Source organism: Eubalaena glacialis, chromosome 2 (genome assembly GCF_028564815.1).
Source record: "Eubalaena glacialis isolate mEubGla1 chromosome 2, mEubGla1.1.hap2.+ XY, whole genome shotgun sequence".
Classification (NCBI taxonomy): domain Eukaryota; kingdom Metazoa; phylum Chordata; class Mammalia; order Artiodactyla; family Balaenidae; genus Eubalaena; species Eubalaena glacialis.
The window spans coordinates 183,191,437-183,210,270 of record NC_083717.1 but is presented as its reverse complement, the minus strand read 5'-3'; the positions used below and the strand labels follow the sequence as shown (position 1 = coordinate 183,210,270).

The 18,834-nt window shown below is 34.3% G+C and overlaps 1 protein-coding gene across 1 annotated transcript in view; it reads left to right on the top strand.

Annotated features, from left to right (window-relative positions):
* The window catches only part of TC2N (tandem C2 domains, nuclear), a 45,229-nt gene extending 27,804 nt beyond the window's left edge, over positions 1–17,425 (top strand). Inside the window, exons 8-12 of the mRNA XM_061182817.1 lie at positions 666–782; positions 4,770–4,961; positions 10,036–10,150; positions 12,764–12,963; positions 15,018–17,425. Coding sequence (XP_061038800.1) covers positions 666–782; positions 4,770–4,961; positions 10,036–10,150; positions 12,764–12,963; positions 15,018–15,128 — 735 coding nt within the window. The 3' untranslated portion in view covers positions 15,129–17,425. The remainder of the gene's footprint in view (positions 1–665; positions 783–4,769; positions 4,962–10,035; positions 10,151–12,763; positions 12,964–15,017) is intronic.
* Positions 17,426–18,834: the final 1,409 nt, after the last annotated feature.

Genomic DNA, 18,834 nt, shown 5'->3' with positions numbered 1-18,834 from the left:
TAAATTATAAGCATCTACTGTTGCTCTCTTCTAGGGAATGGGTCAATACCTTCTTTGGAATTTAGGGTTCTATAGTATTTTACAGAAAATAGTATTTAATAAAGAATCTAAAGAAAATATAGATATGATGGAAATATGTTTGCTTTTAACCTCAAGAAGGAAATTGATATGATATCTAAAACATTGTCAGATTATTTTAATGTAGATGAAACAGAAGATCTCAGTAGACTAAAGTTTACTTTTATAGTTTTTTTATAAATTTATTTACTTATTATTTTTGGCTACGTCGGGTCTTCGTTGCTGTGCACAAGCTTTCTCTAGTTGCAGCGAGTGGGGGCCACTCTTCATTGCGGTGTGTGGGCTTCTCGTTGTGGGGGCTTCTCTTGTTGCGGAGCACGGGCTCTAGGCATGCTGGCTTCAGTAGTTGCAACACACGGGCTCAGTAGTTGTGGCTCACGGGCTTAGTTACTCCGCAGCATGTGGGATCTTCCCGACCAGGGCTCGAACCCACGTCCCCTGTATTGGCAGGCGGATTCTCAACCACTGTGCCACCAGGGAAGCCCTATAGTTTTTATTTTAGTCATTAACTCAAGAAATGTATCAAATATTTGTATTGTCAGAGTCCTTTGTAAAACTCAAACTGTATTTTTATTTTATCTTTTTAGTGCAGAGATTTAAGTTGGCCCTCTAGTTATGGAGATAATCCTACTATTTCTGTAAAAGGGATACTAACATTGCCCAAACCAGTACATTTCAAATCTTCAGTCAAGGAAGGCGCTAATGTAAGTGTTTGTGTTTGAATATCTTTTTATGTTTTTCTCCTATTTGTCACTTTAACCCATGTAAAGAATTGGAATAAGAAAGTGTTTTATTTTTGGGAAACTACAAATTATGTACCCCTTGCATTTTTAAAGACTGTTTTGAGCCTCAGAAATACTTGATATTTCGTTGTCCAATATTAAGATGCATTTATTTATTTAAATATTTATTTATTTATTTATTTATTTATTTATTTATGGCTGTGTTGGGTCTTCGTTTCTGTGCGAGGGCTTTCTCCAGTTGCGGCAAGTGGGGCCACTCCTCATCGCGGTGCACGGGCCTCTCACCGTCGCGGCCTCTCTTGTTGCGGAGCACAGGCTTCAGACGCGCAGGCTCAGTAATTGTGGCTCACGGGCCTAGCTGCTCTGCGGCATGTGGGATCTTCCCAGACCAGGGCTCGAACCCGTGTCCCCTGCATTGGCAGGCAGATTCTCAACCACTGCGCCACCAAGGAAGCCCCTATTTTTTAGTTATTTATTTTTTTAACGTCTTTATTGGCGTATAATTGCTTTACAATAGTGTGTTAGTTTCTGCTTTATAACAAAGTGAATCAGTTATACATATACATATGTTCCCATATCTCTTCCCTCTTGCGTCTCCCTCCCTCCCACCCTCCCTATCCCACCCCTCTAGGTGGTCACAAAGCACCGAGCTCATCTCCCTTGCACTATGCGGTTGCTTCCCACTAGCTATCTATTTTACGTTTGGTAGTGTATGTATGTCCATGCCACTCTCTCACTTTGTCACAGCTTACCCTTCCCCCTCCCCATATCCTCAAGTCCATTCTCTAGTAGGTCTGTGTCTTTATTCCCGTCTTGCCCCTAGGTTCTTCATGACCATTTTTTTTTTCTCAGATTCCATATATATGTGTTAGCATACAGTATTTGTTTTTCTCTTTCTGACTTACTTCACTCTGTATGACAGACTCTAGGTCCATCCACCTCACTACAGATAACTCAGTTTCGTTTCTTTTTATGGCTGAGTAATATTCCATTGTATATAAAAGGAAAATCTTAATCACTAAAATATATAGAAGATGAGTAATATCTAATGAAACTATTTACTTTTCTTATATAAATATATGTGTCTATATTTTCATCCTCTCTCCCCCCACTCCACTTTTGCTTTGAGAAATAATTGCATGATTACAATTAATTTCTTTTAAATACTTTCAGTGATCGTAACTGGAAGACTTATGATCCTGAATTTGTTTTATAGATTCTAGATTTCACTTTAAATATATCTTCATTTTTGTCTTCTGATATGGGTTGAATGGTTAGTGTTTTTCCATACAAATGAAACTTCTACAAGAGCATATCATTTAAAAATAAGGTAATTCAAATGACTAATAAACATGAAAAAAATTTACTCTCACTAGTATTCATAGATATACAAATTTAAATTACATATTGCTTTCTCTTTTCTTTCTTTTTTTGCTTATTAAAATTAGGAAAATTTTTCAAGCACTCTAGACCATAACACTTTCTGGAAATTATTTTGACAATATACATTAAAACCTTAAAATAAGATTACACTAAGTGAAGTAAGTCAGAAGGAGAAATACAAATATCATATGATATCACTTATATGTGGAATCTAAAATATGATACAAATGAAATTATTTACAAAACAGAAATGGACTCACAGACAGAAAACAAACTTATGGTTACCAAAGGGGAAAAGGGTTGTGGGAGGGATAAATTAGGAGTTTGGGATTAGCAGATACAAACACTGTATATAAAATAGATAAACAGCAAGTTCCTACTGTTGTATAGCACAGGGAACTATATTCAATATCCTGTAATAAACCATAATGGAAAAGAATATGAAAAAGAATATATATATGTATAACTGAATCACTTTGCTGTACATCAGAAACTAATACAACATTGTGAATCAACTATACTTCAATAAATGATTTTTTTTAAAAAGAAAAAAACCATAAAATATTTATACTTTTTAACATAGTGTTTCTACTTGGAATCTACTTCATGGCAATAATCTAAGATGCAAACAAAATATATATAAAGTATGCTTGGCAGTTTTGTTCATAGAGGAAAAGTTGGAAACTATCTAAATGTTTCCCATAGGGGAATGGTTGAGAAAACTCTTGGTATACCATGTATTTGTGTATTTGTTTCCTATGGGTGCTGTTAACAAAGTAACACAAACTGGGTAGCTTAGAACAACAAATATTTCTCTCTCACAGTTTCAGAGGAAGTCTGAAATCAAGGTGTCAGCCGTGTTGGTTCCTTCTCTGAAGGAGAATCTGTTCCATCTCTTCTATGCCTCTCTCCTAGCTTCTGGTGACGGCCAGCAATCCCTGTCATTCCTTGGCTTCACTCTAATCATTGGCTTTCATTTTCACATGGCCACGTGTCTTTCATCTCCATGTGTCTCTGTGTCTTTACATGGCTATCTTCTTACAAGGACGCCAGTTATATTGGATTAGAGGTCTGCTTACTCCAGTATAACCTTATCTTAACTTCACAAATTACATCTTCAATGACCCTATTTCCAAATAAGGCCACATTCTGAGTTACCGGGGGTTAGGACTTCAACACATCTTTTTTGGGGGGAGACACAATTCAAACCGTAACACCATGTGATAGAATACTAGGCAGCCATGAAAAATAATGTTTAGGAAGAGTTTTTAAGGACATGGAAAAATGTTCTTAATAAGTGAAAAAGCAGTAATCAAAATTTATGTGTAAATATTAGGATCTCACTTTACAAAAATATGCGTTGTAGAAAGTTGAGATGGAAATAAATCTTAACTCTGGTTTTAATCCTGATACTCACAGATGAATACTTACTGAATTAAACACTTTCACTTTTTGATTTTCAAATAAAGCTAAGCTAACTTAGGAAAAGTTAGGGGAAAATGTTCTCATATTAAAACTTGCATGGAATCTTTTAAAATTTATTATTTATCAAGTTGTTTAGGAGTCCCCTATTATGGCAAAATGTAAACCAGCACACTTACTTCATTTGTAAGCTCACTGCATCTGAGTTTAAAAATTAAACATTTTAGGCATACTGTATTATTGATGTGATCTATGGCTTGAGATTGAAAGGAAAAGAAAGCTCAGGTGGTTGGGAGGATCTGAGAAACACAATTCTGACTACACAGACATAAGTGATTACCGTAAAAGTGAACATTTGGGCACAGTATCTAAAATATTGATGTTAGGAAGTTTATAAGCAAAAAATAGTCAAGTGTCAAGAAGATGTTAGGTCACAGTAAGCCAAGGTTTTAAAAATATTAAAAGTAATAAAAAGAACATTTGAAAATAGTCTGGGCATGGAAAACACTGACTTGCTGCCTGGAGTGGAAGATTATGAGAGAAGGTAGAACTTGGAACTCACATTTCCCTTTGTCTTCTCTATCAAGGATATCGATTTTCAGATAGGAAAGAGTGGAACAAACATCACTAAAAGATAAAATGAACCCCAAATTAGATGGGAAGAACATTAGACAAAGAATAGCTCCTTTAAAGAAATAATTCAAGTCTCTTATTAGTGTGAACAAATTAGATTTTGCATACTGTGAGAGCTTGCATGAGATTCTTGAAGTACTCTCATTAACTGTTGAAGAAGTGTGGTGAATAGCAGGAATGATACTCCAGAACCAAAGATGAAGAGCAACCTAATTTTGAAAAGGGAAAAAGCTGTATTCTGGTGAACTTGGTGTTGATATTGACTAAATTCATGACTAAGTAATTAAAAGGATTTGTGAAATTAAGAAGGGCAGTATCCAGAATAAATTTTGGAAAAGCAAGTCATGGCCATTCTCATTTTCATTAAAAAATATTTTTTGTTATTGTAAAAACATTAAAATTGCCTTTCCTAGGTTATAAATGTTATTTTTGTTTATTTTGTATTGGTATATGACCCTTTTTTCAGTCATTCTATTAACATATTATATATTTTCTTGATTTTTATTTTAGACTATTGAATTTATGGAAACGTTTGTATTTGCTATTAAACTCCACAGTCTACAAACTGTAAGACTTGTATTTAAGATTCAAACCCAAACTCCTAGGAAGAAAACTATTGGAGAATGCTCACTATCACTCAGAACTCTTAGCACACAGGAAATGGATTACTCTTTGGATATATCACCACCTTCAAAAATTTCTGTAAGTGATATAATATGTAAAGTATTTCACACTTTTAGAATTATTTAGTGGATGAATTTTTGTTTGTTGGAGTATAATTTGAAAACTAGAATATATTAAGGGATCAGGAAGGCTCTCAAGAAGCAATAGTAACATAAATGTAATGTAAAAATGTTGTAATTATGTCATTATTTAATAATTTTTTAAAAAGTTGATAAAATGTTAACAGTGCCCCTTTTCTTTCTCCGTTGGAAAATAACCTTAGGGTTACTTTCTCCTAGTACATGTTTAGTTAATGTTTCATACTTCAATGTAATAACCCTGAGTGTGAATAATTTTAAATAATTTTTAAATTTTTTAGGTTTTTTTTTTTTTTTTTTAGTAGCTGATAACTTAGGAAAAGCAAGACAGAATCAATAAACTCCAAACTCAATGAGAGATTGCCTTGAAATAGATTAGGAAAATTTTAATCATGAGTAAGCAGCATGTCCATAAATTGGGTAGAATGGAGGATCTTACAGCTGGTGTTTTTTTGTAAAGAACTTCATTATCTATAGTGCTGATTGATTTTTGAGACCCAGTAGTTGCTTCTTTCAACTAGCCAGCTGAACACTGTTTAAGTTGTTTAGAAATTCCTAATGATTTAATTATGTAGTTTCTGTGTCAGGATAATATATATATAGAAATCAGTCATAAAGCTTTATAAGGTTGAACTTATATGTGATTTTAAATTTACATAGGATTTATATTTTACCTACTTTCAAAAATATTTAAGGTGCTTGAAGTGGTTCTTAACCTGGCTACACATTAGAATCACCTGGGGAGCTTTAAAAAGAAGCCCGCACTTAAACCATTAAATCAGAATTTGGGGAGGAGTGAGCCAGAGGCATCTGTAAGTTTCAGAAGCTACTCAGGTGATTCTAATGTGTAGCCTGGCTTGAGAACCACTGAATTGAGGGGAAATTAGGGATTAAAAAATAAAGAACAAAAGATTAATCAAGAAGAATTGAAAAATCTTGTTATTTCTTGTCTATTATTTTCTGTCTCCATACCAAATGTGTTTTCTTTATAGCATTTATTATAACTTAGAATTATTTAAGTTACTTGTTTTAAAAAAAAAAGGCTTGAGCTTCCATCTTTTTTCTTCATATTTTACTGTGCCCGTAGTAAGGGCCCATCATATTCCTGGCATTGAATATTTGTATGTAGGTTGATATGAAAGAATAAATGATGAATGAAAGCATGCTAAATTAGATTGTTATTTTCTGTTAAAGTATAGCAAATCTGTTTTCTGTGACAGGAGTTTATCACTTACATCTTTGTTTATCATTTACATCTACTACTAGCTTAGTAGACAGTAATCTGTAACCATATTTTACAAAAGGCACATATTACTATTTAAATGGATAATTCATAGATTAAATCCTTTTTTTTTAATATTATTATAACACAGCATTTTATTATGATTGCATATCTGACTCCTCCAATAGCCTTGAGATTTTCTAGGGCAGTAATTTGCCTCATGGGTTTTTTGGGTTTTTTTTAATAGATTAAATCTTTAAAAATTAGTAGAGTATAGTAGAAGATAACTCAGCAAATGTATTTTCTGGGGAATTGAGACATTATAATCTTAATCTGCCTTGGAGAAGCTGAATGAATGATTATGGCACAGTTTCTGCAAAATTATATTTTGCATATCAGATGTTTTATAAACATTTGTCTCTCTGTTGTATGCCACATGCTAGGGATACAGAGATTGATGGCTTGAAAGAAGGGCTTTCAGGCTATATTGGACCAGTGAATTTATATTACTGAGTGTGAATGTTTCTTATTATTGGCTAAAAGCAAGAATAATATGCTTTGTTTCCTGTGTTGAGGAGGAAAATTGATATTCTAATTGTGACATTGAAAGAGCCAGACTTACATACTCATCCTTCACACTGACAACTGTTTTATCATGAACAGCAGAATTTTCATATAGAGCTAATAATTTCCTGAGTACAGAGTTTTTGACCTTAACAACTAGCTGACAACTCAAATTTCTGTGTTGAATAATGTGGAAGTCATAAGGTTTCCCTGAAGAAATAGCTGACATTTGAAGAAACTTAGCATATGACTGAGTTGGTCCTAAGTGATTTAATGCTCACACCGAACTTATGAGCTTTTGTCATCCCTATTGTGGAGACCAAGACCTTGAAGCACTTGCCTGAGTTCATATAGCCTGTTGTTGGGGAATCAGGATTTGAACTGAGGTATTCTCATTCCACAGCCAGCTCTCTTTACCGTGTTGAAGAAAATTATCAATAAACAGTCTATAATAGGAATAGAAAAGAGTTTTATTTGAGCCAAACTGAGGACTATAGCCCAGAAAACAGCCTCTCGGATAACTCTGAGGAACTGCTCTGGAGAAGCATGGTTTTCAGCAGTTTTATATCTTGTCAGAACAAAGAACATCAAACAAGTCAGGGATACATACATACTTATGTGCACAGCAAGTCAGTATGGCCTTAGCACCTGGGAAGGGAGTCTTATCATTGAAGGAGTACCAGCAGTGGCATCCCAGGAAGGGAGGCATTTAATCTCTTTATTTTTAACATGGACATTCTTTACTTCTGGTCAGTGCGCCCTTTTCTTTAATAATTAAAGCAGATGTACAATGTATGCTTGATAGGCCACAAACAGGCTGTTTTTGTTAGCATAAAATTCAAGTTAACTCATGTATAAGCCAGAATGACTTCCCCATACCTCAATATGTGAAAATATCTTTTATCAGCTATGTATTGTCCCCCTAAGAAGATATTCTCAAAAATCACCAGTTAAGGGATTTCTTTAATTATGCTTAACATTTCATCCAGGAAGCTCAAAAAGTTCTCTTTTCTTTAAAAAATGATACATTATTCAGGAACGGAGGTCATATCTTTTATCTTCCACAGTTTTGTGCTCATTAAAAATGCTCTGCATGTATACCTACTAATTGATTAGAATTTTAATTTTTTGGTTATTATGAGATTGAAAACCACTTTGAATAGTTTTTCATGATCCGAATTAATATCTTGGAATATAAATTGAATTTATGAAATAACCTTGGCAAGTAAGAAATGGTAAATCCACTGCCAAATGCTGCTCTGTTTTATGAGAGTGAACTCTACAAGTGTATAACACTAAGAGAAGTTTTGCCACCTTTAGATGTTTTCATAAGTGTTATTATATCATGGGTACAAAACCATAATGAAAGTAATTAATGAAAAAATGTTATCCATGGTTTCCTTTGTGTTTTGTAATCAATAAATAACTATTTTTTAAATGTATTTTTTAAAATGCCAAGGACTGCAACGTTTGTTTGTTTGTTTGTTTTTAACGTTTGTTTTTTTAATCAGCAAAGGTATTATATATGGATACCAAATTAGTTCATGTAAAAAGATTTATTAATCCATCCTTATTCTGATTAAAAGCAAAAGCAGTACATTCACTTGTTTATTAGAATTGAGCATTTATTGCTAAAATAGACAATTTTTATCATCATTTTAGATTTTTCAAGAGGGAGTGTAACCTCAACGGTTGATTTTATACTTTTAAGTGATTCACTTTTCACTTTGTATCTTTTGATTTCTTATGGCATGACCAATTTTGGCCATTTTGACCATTACAGAATATTGTATTAAGAGAATATCCAAGATTCAGTCAATGGCATGTACATAAAAAGGTTCTTTTTTATGATCCATGCGTCAATTACTGGGGAATACTGCGTGATTATCAAATATAAACCTCTTGATGAAGTATCAGTCAGCTGTTTTATGGCTTTGTTGGAATCAATACTAGCAAAGACTTTTGTGTCAGTCTGTGCTGCGCACCCTAGTGAGATCTGTTAACATTATGTTCTTTCTTTAATCCCATACTTACTCTTTTCATCATGTGAACATAATGGTTTTGTATTTGGCCGACTTTATGTTTCTCTCTTTTATTTTTCACTCCAAGGACGCTGGAATCCATGTAAATAGGTTGGCTTGTGTAAGACAAATTACTTTCTTCTGTTCTTAGCAATACTGAAGAGTACATTTTAGCTTTTCCCCCTTGTTAAATCTCCTTCATTATATTGTTTGCCTCAGGTTTTCTTTGACCCTTTCCTTTTTATTTACTGCCTCATCACTTTCGCTAGCTTCCTTCTTGCCAACTTTCATCTTTGGCTTGCTTTCATTTAGCATAGTAATTCAGCTCTTAATCCACAAATCTATTCATTGTAGTAATCCTTTGTCTTCTGATTTTGGTAACACTACCTCTGATTTCTACAAATGAAGAAATAATGATGCGTTTCATATATAACATTTTTATCATATTTCATACATTCTGAAAAAATAATTCAAATGACTACATTTAAGTCTTTTGAAAATATGCTCTTTTGGTGTTTATTTCACTGACATTTTCTCTAGTAAAACTGTTTAGGAATTTAACTTTTTTTTTAATAAATTTATTTATTTTGGCTGCGTTGGGTCTTCGTTGCTGCACTTGGGCTTTCTCTAGTTGCGGTGAGCGGGGGCTACTCTTCGTTGCGGTGCGTGGGCTTCTCATTGCGGCGGCTTCTCTTGCTGCACAGCGCGCGCTCTAGGCGCGCGGGTTTCAGTAGTTTGGCATGGGGGCTCTAGAGCGCAGGCTCAGTAGTTGTGGCTCGCGGGCTCTAGAGCGCAGGCTCAGTTGTGGTGCACGGGCTTAGTTGCTCTGCGGCATGTGGGGTCTTCCTGGACCAGGGCTCAAACCTGTGTCCCCTGCATTGGCAGGTGGATTCTTTCTTAACCACTGCGCCATCAGGGAAGCCCTAATTTTTTTTTTTTTTAATTTGAATTGTCTTTTGGTCTCCCTGATTTTGAAGGATCAGTATGTATGTGTAACTTATATTATTAGAATTTATGAAAGTCAGTAAGTACCTCATATTGACAGAATCCATGACATTTATCTTAACCTTCTCTTATAACACTTAGCTTTGTGTGTCAGTAAAAAGCAGTGCTTTCAAAATTTCTAACCTTAGCTCTTTATTTTTGAATTTTTGAAATATCCCAAAACTTTATTCTTGATTAGCAAATGACACTCTTTTAATATGCAGGTTTGCCATGCAGAACTTGAACTGGGGACTTGTTTTCAAGCGGTAAATAGCAGAATTCAGTTACAAATTCTTGAGGCTCAATACCTTCCAAGCTCATCAACACCCCTGACTTTGAGTAAGTATGTCAAAGTGGTTCAAAGTGGAATCTTCAGAAAATATTTGTAAAAGGTAGTTTTTTCCTGCATTTCTTACAGTGAAGATTAAAATCTCAGTTACTTTTGTTAGTTAACTTACATACTTACCTTTTAACTTAAAATTACTTTATTGGATTTCAAATTACTAGCCACTGTGTCTACCTTAATCCACTGGTCTCTTGATTCTTACCCAATTGTGACCTTCTTGCATTTGATGCTATTCTTTATTTAGCTCATTAGTTAATATAGGTTGAGTGTCCAGAAGACTGTCAGCTATATTTCACCAGCCTAGATAATTTATCCTCTCTCTAAGTCTGTACCCTTTTTTTGGATACTCTGCTAACTAGAAACTTAATTTAAAAAAAAACTGAAAATATCAGACACAAACCTCAAAATACTTTCTCGCCTGTGCCTTTGAGCACAGCCAGGTAGTCTGATATTTTGGTTGTCTAGGGCTGGTTCACATGGCTGCCGCTAGAGTGGGAGGTTTGAGGTCAGTCCTACCTAAAGGGCTAAGAGTAGGACTAAGAGTGTTCCTCTTTCCTACTAGAAGAAGAGAAAATATCAGGAGGTAGGTAGAAGCAATAGATGTCCACTGTAACTACAAAGACTGAAAATAAATACAATTGAGCACAGTCCAAGAAGCTAGAAAAAGAACAGCAAACACAAAGGAAAGTAGAAGTAGAAATTAAAGGAAAAGTTGAAGTTGATAAATATGGGGACAACAAAAAAACACAAAATCAATAAAACCAAAAGATTTTTCTTTGAAGAGAATATTAAAATAGACAAACCTATAGTAGGCTGGATCAAGCAAAAAATAAAGAAAACATAGACAAGGAAGAGGATATAATTTCAATTTTGAATCTCAGAAGATATTCAAAAATAAATAAGAGGGCTTCCCTGGTGGCGCAGTGGTTAAGAATCCGCCTGCCAATGCAGGGGACACGGGTTCGAGCCCTGGTCCAGGAAGATCCCACATGCCGTGGAGCAGCTAAGCTCGTGCGCCACAACTACTGAGCCTGTGCTCTAGAGCCTGCAAGCCACAACCACTGAGCCCATGTGCCACAACTACTGAAGCCTGCGCGCCTAGAGCACATGCTCTGCAACAAGAGAAGCCACCACAATGAGAAGCCCACGCACCGCAACGAAGAGTAGCCCCCACTCGCCGCATCTAGAGAAAGCCCACGCACAGCAATGAAGACCCAACACAGCCATAAATAAATAAATAAATAAATTTATAAAAATAAATACAGAAGACAATACCAATTATAACTATGCCAATTCATTTGAACAGCTATATAAAATAAATGATTTTCTAAGGAAAAAAACTGTTGAAATTCACTCCAGAAGAGGGAGGAATCAATAGAGCAATAACCATGTAAAAGTAGTTAAAGAACTGCCTCTAATAAAAACAGAGGCCAAGATGATTTTACTGGCAGATCCTACCAAACTTTCAAGGAACATATAATTCCTATTCTATATAAGCTGTTCCACAGCATGAAAAAAAGATGGAAAAAGTAACTTTATGAGGTTAGCGTATTCTTGCTATCAAAACAGAAAGGACAGCATACACAAAAAATAGCTATAGACTACAATCACTTATGTAGATAGATGGAAAAATCATAAAATAAAAAGCAAGTAAAGTCCAAGTTGGCATTAAAAGAATAAGTTAAATTACCAAGACTATATAGGGTTAATTCTAGGAAACAAGGACAAAACAGTGCAATTTATTACATTAACAGGTATCTTCCTTTAATCAAAACTGCTAATCAGGATTACCAGTGATCTCCATTTTATAAATAATGGTCAGCCTCAGTTCTTACTTTGTGGCTCCCTCCTTTCTGGAAGCTCTCTCTTTACTTTCTTGCTGTCTGGCAGCCCCAGCTCTATACCATCACTTCTCAAATTAGTCAGACTGTACTTTTTGCTCGAGTTGTAAGCACTGTATGTCAGACTGGGGAGCAGGCTTAGGTGAAAAGCTGTACAAACCTGAATTTTACTTAGTGCAGTTCTCATCTTTTAAGAGCTGACTCTCCTCTAGTTTCTTTCTGCTTTTGGTCAGTGTTTAGCATCTTGAACAGTTGTGTTTAATATTTTCCCCAGAGTGTATAATTGTCATCTATGAGAGGTTAGTCTGTAAAAGCTATTCCACCATTACTGGAAGCTCTACATCTCAAATTTATTTAAAGAATAGGTTTTCTCTAGTGGGCATATGTTTAACTTCTGGAGTCTCAAGCAAAGAATTTTACCTATATAAATTTGTGAAATAAATTCCTCCAACTCTCCAAAGAGTTGGCACCTCTCTTTTGTATAATCCTTATCAATGTGTACTCCTTTGCTGCTGATTGTTATTTATGTCTGCAATTCCAGTCTTTAAGGGTATTCAGGTTAGAGGAAGATTAAATTCATTTAAGGTTAGAGTAGTTACTTATAAATTATGATAATTATAAAATTTACTAGAGATATTTTCTTTTATGGCGGTAGCTCATCAGATCTTTAAAAGTAGCTTATTGATATTTTTATGACAATATATGGATATATTTCTTTATATGACATTTAAAATTTTTTATTTATCAAAATTTCTTATTCTTTAGGTTTTTTTGTGAAGGTGGCAATGTTTAGCTTGGGAGAGTTGATTTATAAGAAGAAGACACGCTTATTGAAGGCCTCCAATGGAAGAGTAAAGTGGGGAGAGACTATGATTTTTCCACTTATACAAAATGAAAAAGAAATTATTTTTCTCATTAAGCTTTACAGTCGAAGCTCTGTAGGAAGAAGACACTTTGTGGGGCAGGTTAGTAGGGAGTTTTTATCTCATATTCTTTCCTTGCACTTTTCTTTGCGTTTAAACAGTTGGTTAACAAAGGGAATACAGGATAAAATTGAGGTTGAATAGAGTAAAATTGTTCATCATAAATTAAAATTCAGTGTTACCACAAAAATCAAATCTTGTCAGACTTTCTGCTTTAATACAAAAGTAGTTGGAATTTCTGAGCAGTCAGGCTTCTTATCTTAAAATAAGTTTTCTCCTGAGCTTTTCAGCTTTAAAATCAGTAAGAAAGATCAGTTTTTCAGTACTCCTGACTCGTTCCTTGTGAAGGAGGGAACACTAAGTATTTCAATCAAATTTCTTAAGGCTTACTTAAGGTATCCAACTTACTTTGGATATTGGACATTCATGGACATTCTGTGTCATGTTCAATTTAATGTTTAACTCTGTATGCTATTAGCTGAATTGTATTAGATTTGAATTCCCAGAAAACATTGATTTTAACAGTGGTTGTGATATTATTTAGTCAGTATTGTCATCTGGATTAATCTATTTGAAAAATTCATAGTAATTTGTATAAGACAACATAACACTTGCTTACTTGCCAGTCCTACAGGAATTTGTTTCCTTTTATAGTTCTTTGTTTACTCTAAATGAGTTACTGGTAGCTGTCCAGTATCTTTTGTCTTAATTATAATTGTTTGACTCACATTTAAATTCCAAAATCTGTATTATTAGTTTAAAGGCTTCTACTTGACAACAAGATGTTATTAGCAGTCTACCTGAAATCTTCAAATTATATGTGAATTTTCAAAGACTGATACTAACTCTGACTCACTTCATATATTTTACCTAAAATATTTGTCAAAAATACTATAGTTTTGTTGTTCTTCATCTATTCTTGTTTGGAAAAGAGTTTGAACTCAAGACCTAGTATAACTAGCATACTTTTCAAAGTCGTGAGGCCTGTGAAATGAATTCAGTTAAAGTTTTCGCGTATTGTCAAGCCTCAACTACCATGTATGAATGGCATAGATTTACCTGACAGATGATTTTCAGGATAACTTTTTTGGTGATTCCACTTTCTCGGTTGAGATTTTAGTTAAGAATAATAATTCTGGAAGGTTCCTGTTGGCCATCTGTTCCCTCTGACTCCTCTGGTAGCCTCAGGAGCCACCATGGTGGGGCAGGCACATGCGGAATCAAGGTCTCCCACTCCTCTATCCGCCAAAGCACTCTTATGTTATCTGTTTCATATATTGGGGTGTTTTGTAAGATTTTATTTGAAGGAAAAGTTCTTCAGACCAAGAAATTTAGAGAAAAAAGTTTGAAAACCAAACCTTTTTGGAGTGCCCTGCTACAATTTCTTTATTTAAAAGAATTAGAAACTGAGTCTCAAAGAAGTTAACTACAAAGTAACAGCATTTGTTAGTGCTGTAGCTGAGTTGAGGATTCAGGTTGTTTTGTTTCCTTGTTCACCTTGTCTCCGTGATACATAACATACAATGTGATATCTTATATTTGCAAAATGCTTTACAGTTTTCCCAAGTTCATTCACATCTGTTATCTAAAGTTACATAAGTGATAGGTTCAATGAAATTGTTTGCTATGAAGAATGACTATTAGATTTCAATTAAAATTACAGTTTTATTTAATGTAAAAGGTACTTAAAATGCACATTCCTTACCAATCAATTTAAATCATGATTAGTCTCAATTAATCTTTACAAAAATGTTTTTGAGTGGTTGGGATCAATTTTAAGTTGAGCTCCTAGATTTATTGAAAAAGAAAGGATACTAATAACTGTTTTGGAGGAAGTGATTTTGTAATATCTCACATTGAATTTTTAAATTGAATTGGGTCATATAAAATAGTCTTCAATGACTAAATAGGTTAAGTGTTTTAACATCAAGTTTCAAAGAGAGAAATCAAACAAACTTTTGGAAAAATGGAAAGATGTTTAGTTGAAAATATGTAAACCAAACATCCAGCTGTCTTTCATTAGTAAGAGTAATTAATGGTTTGAACTCAGTTACCATTATTGTGTTAAGTTAAATGAGTGTACTGTTCCTTTACAGATTTGGATAAGTGAAGACAGTAATAACATTGAAGCAGCGAACCAGTGGAAAGAGACAGTTACAAATCCAGAAAAGGTTGTTATCAAGTGGCACAAATTAAATCCATCTTGAAGACCTTGCACATTAATTTGGTGACAAACTTGACATTCTTTTAGAAGACTTACGATTTCAATTTGCTACCAATTTGAAGAGACAGATCAGTACATTTATCAATTTATTTATGGAGGCCATAGTTATAGTATATAATGGATCTAATAGAAAATCAAACTTGGTAAAAAATGGGATGAATTTTACCACATATCCAAAGTAAAGGAAATGCTTTAAAACGGGCCGAAATAGAGAATAAAATAAATGGGTAGTATTACTAGGGCAACTAAATAAATTATAAAGTCAATGGGAATATCAGTCATAGATAGTTGCTGCTATATTATGTTTATAGGCTTTTTAAAGCTTTACATAGATATTCAAAATCCACTATATCAAGTCTCTGTTAGTACTAGACTTTACCACTATTTCAGTGCTAGTCAAGATTGATTAGATCTTAACTCCACTGTTTAACCCCTCGCTACATATTTTCCCTCAGAAAGCAACAATGAATTGAACCACTTCAACTCTTCTCATTTGGGGAATGTTTGTGGCCTGTGTTTATCATTACTTACGCTTAAGTCATCACATTGCCACTTAGTAAGCTATTTATCTCTAAGAAACTTCAGATATAGAAAACTACATTTTGGCAAGAATAAATGAAAACACCAGAAGGTTGAAGTTTAATTGGAAACCCAGTGTACACACATTTTGCTATGTTTCCTCCTTCACATCCTCTTTGTTTTAATTGGAGTTGAAATAAGGTTATCATCCATATGGCCCATCCTAATTAGCAGAATTAAATGAGCTTAAATAGCAAATTTAATATTTTATGATAATCACTTCCTTGTTTTTAGTTTTTTAAATATAAATTGCTTGTTCTATAATCCACAACATTAGAATATGTTCCTGTATTTTAAAACTGGCCATACATGATAACATTATGTAGCAAATAAATATTTTCTGTTGCAGTTTCTCTCAGGTACTCATTACAACTCAGTATGTAGGGATAATTTCAGTTTAGTTGGTCAGACAAGCTATGACCAAAAAGCACAGTTGTTTGGAGAAACCAATAACACCATCCCTGATCTTGGAAAGTAGTGACTTTATTTTTGCTAATGGGTAGACTAAGTGCTTCATCTTCCATTTTTCTTCCTCTCTTACCTTGTACCACACATGCCAAGAGATAGTGATATTTTAGGCCACAAGTATACTTTGCTGTAACTTAAGCATGCCTTTTTCATTTCTTGTTCTGTGTATCTCATTAAGATTTTCCCAAATAAACACTAATTCCCCTTTTCCTAGGTACCACCTCCTTAAGCTACTAAATGTACATACTTTACATGCCCTTTGCTTCTGGTGCCTAGAGTTTATGGTATACTGGGGATGTTGACAGGTACTCTTTGACACTGCATTTTGAAATAATTTTTTTTTTTAGATTTGTGAAAAATGGCATATTAGTGAGTACTCACATGGACTTTCAAGAGAAAAATCACCTTTTGTGGTGGTATTTTGAATCTTTGAGACAAATGGCAACTATTTTAAAAGATTTTTAAAAAATAGACTTTGTTTTTTAGAGCAGTTTTAGGTTCACAGCAAAATTGAGAGGAAGATACAGAGAGTTCCCATATACCCTCTACCCCCGCATTTATACAGTCTCCCCCACTATCAACACCTTACACCATAGTAGTACATTTGTTAAAATCACTGAACCTTCATTGACACATCGTCACCCAAAGTCCATAGTTTGTATTAGGGTTCACTTTTTATGTTGTACATTCTGTGAGTTTTGACAAATACATAAATGACCTGTATCCACCACTCATATCATACAGAGTAGTTTCACTGCCCTACAAATCCTCTGCAAACACAACCATTTTAATAGCTACCAAAGAAGGAAGTGTACTGGCTTTTAGATAAGTAACAGACTTTATTGTTTTAAAAAATCTAGAATTTTATTTGAGCAGTTTTTTTGTGTTCTAGTAATGCTTTCAATTCCTAAATTTATTATAAGTAGTCATGTATTTAATGCAATTTCTAATTATTTAATTTTCAATATTTTTACAATATGTGTGTAATGTATAATTTGAAGGAAAGGTATGACTTCTTGGTTTCTTGTATGCCTTAGAATCCTAGGTAAATAAAAAAATTAAAAGAAAACCTTTTTATTTAAAAGACTTCAGTTAGAGAAGTGTTGACAACTAAGATCCCAGATATTTTAATTAGTGTTTACTTAAGCCTTTTTCAGATGAAGAGGTACTGAATACAGGTGATATTCTTATTGTTTCCTTAATAGCTATTCATGTTATGAGAAAAACATTAGAAACTGGTAATAAAAAATGAGATACTATGCAAAAAAATCACTTCTCTTTGTACTTACTTGGCATTTCTTGACCTTTACCCACTTATAACAGTGAGAGAACCAAAATGGTACTTGGTAACCAGAGAAAGCCATGGAGAGCTCACACTGATAGCTGATAGTTTGCACAGTGCTAATCCCTAACAATGTATTTATTTATAAGTCTTCAGATTAATACAATTAAATAGCTGCAGTCCATATCAAAACATAACATCTCTGTTTGGCTTTTGTTTGGTTTTGTATGATTTTTTAGCAGAACTAGAGAACTTACCACTGAAGTATATCAGGTAAGCTCTTATCAGACTGTCAGAGGGAACCAGTGGGATTTTGACGTAAGTTACATAATTGTGGTCTGAAAATAACCTAAACTGATCTTCTGTTTGAATACAGTTATGTGAATTTCTCTGATACTAACGTATAGAAACTATATTTCCCAACAAAAGTTTCCACTGTTTGTTTAATCAAATAATTGTTTCTTTATGAAGGATTTCAGAAATTTGCAATGAATTTCAACTCTTTATGTTATGGCAGTAATGGATATTTCAAAGCTGTATGTTTACTTTTGTTGTTTGGTAGGGTGTATTGAAGGAAGTTCCAGATAAAACGTCTGTATCTACAGTAGTTGTGAGAATGTTCACAGATGACCCTTGAAAAACACGGGGCTTAGGGGTACCACCCCCCACGCCGTTGAAACTTGAGTATAACTTTACATTTGGCCCCCTGTGGTTCTGAATTCACAGATTCAACTAACCTTGCATTATGTGGTACTGGAGAATGTACTCACTGAAAAAAATCTGCATGTAAGTGGACCTGTGCAGTTCAAACCTGTGTTGTTCAAGGGTCAACTGTATTAGGGTTTCCAGAGAAATGGCACCAATAGAAGATAGATAGGGAGGGAGATATAAGTTTTCTTTTAATTATGAGGAATTGGCTTATGTTTATGGAAGCTGAGAAATCCCACAATCTGCCATGCAATCTGGAGACCCAGGAAAGCCAGTGGTATAATTCAGTCCAAGTCCACAGGCTTGAGAACCAGAGGAACCAATAGTATAAATCCCAGTCTGAGGTCAGGAGAAGATGGGATGAGAAGTCCCAGCTCAAGCAGTGAGGCAGGAAAAAAAAAAGGGCAAATCCTCTTTCCTCTGCCTTTTGTTCTTTTCAGGCCCTCAACAGATTAAAAGATGCTCACTCACGTTGATGCAAGTGCTAATTTCATCCGGAAATACCCTCACAGACACACCCAGAAGTAATGTTTAATCTGGGCTCCCTGGCCAATCAAGCTGACACATAAAACTAACTGTGGCAGATACCTCCTAGTGTTCTTCTGGTATGTTAGTTGTAATTCTTGTTCAACAATAAATTTCAAATGCTTGA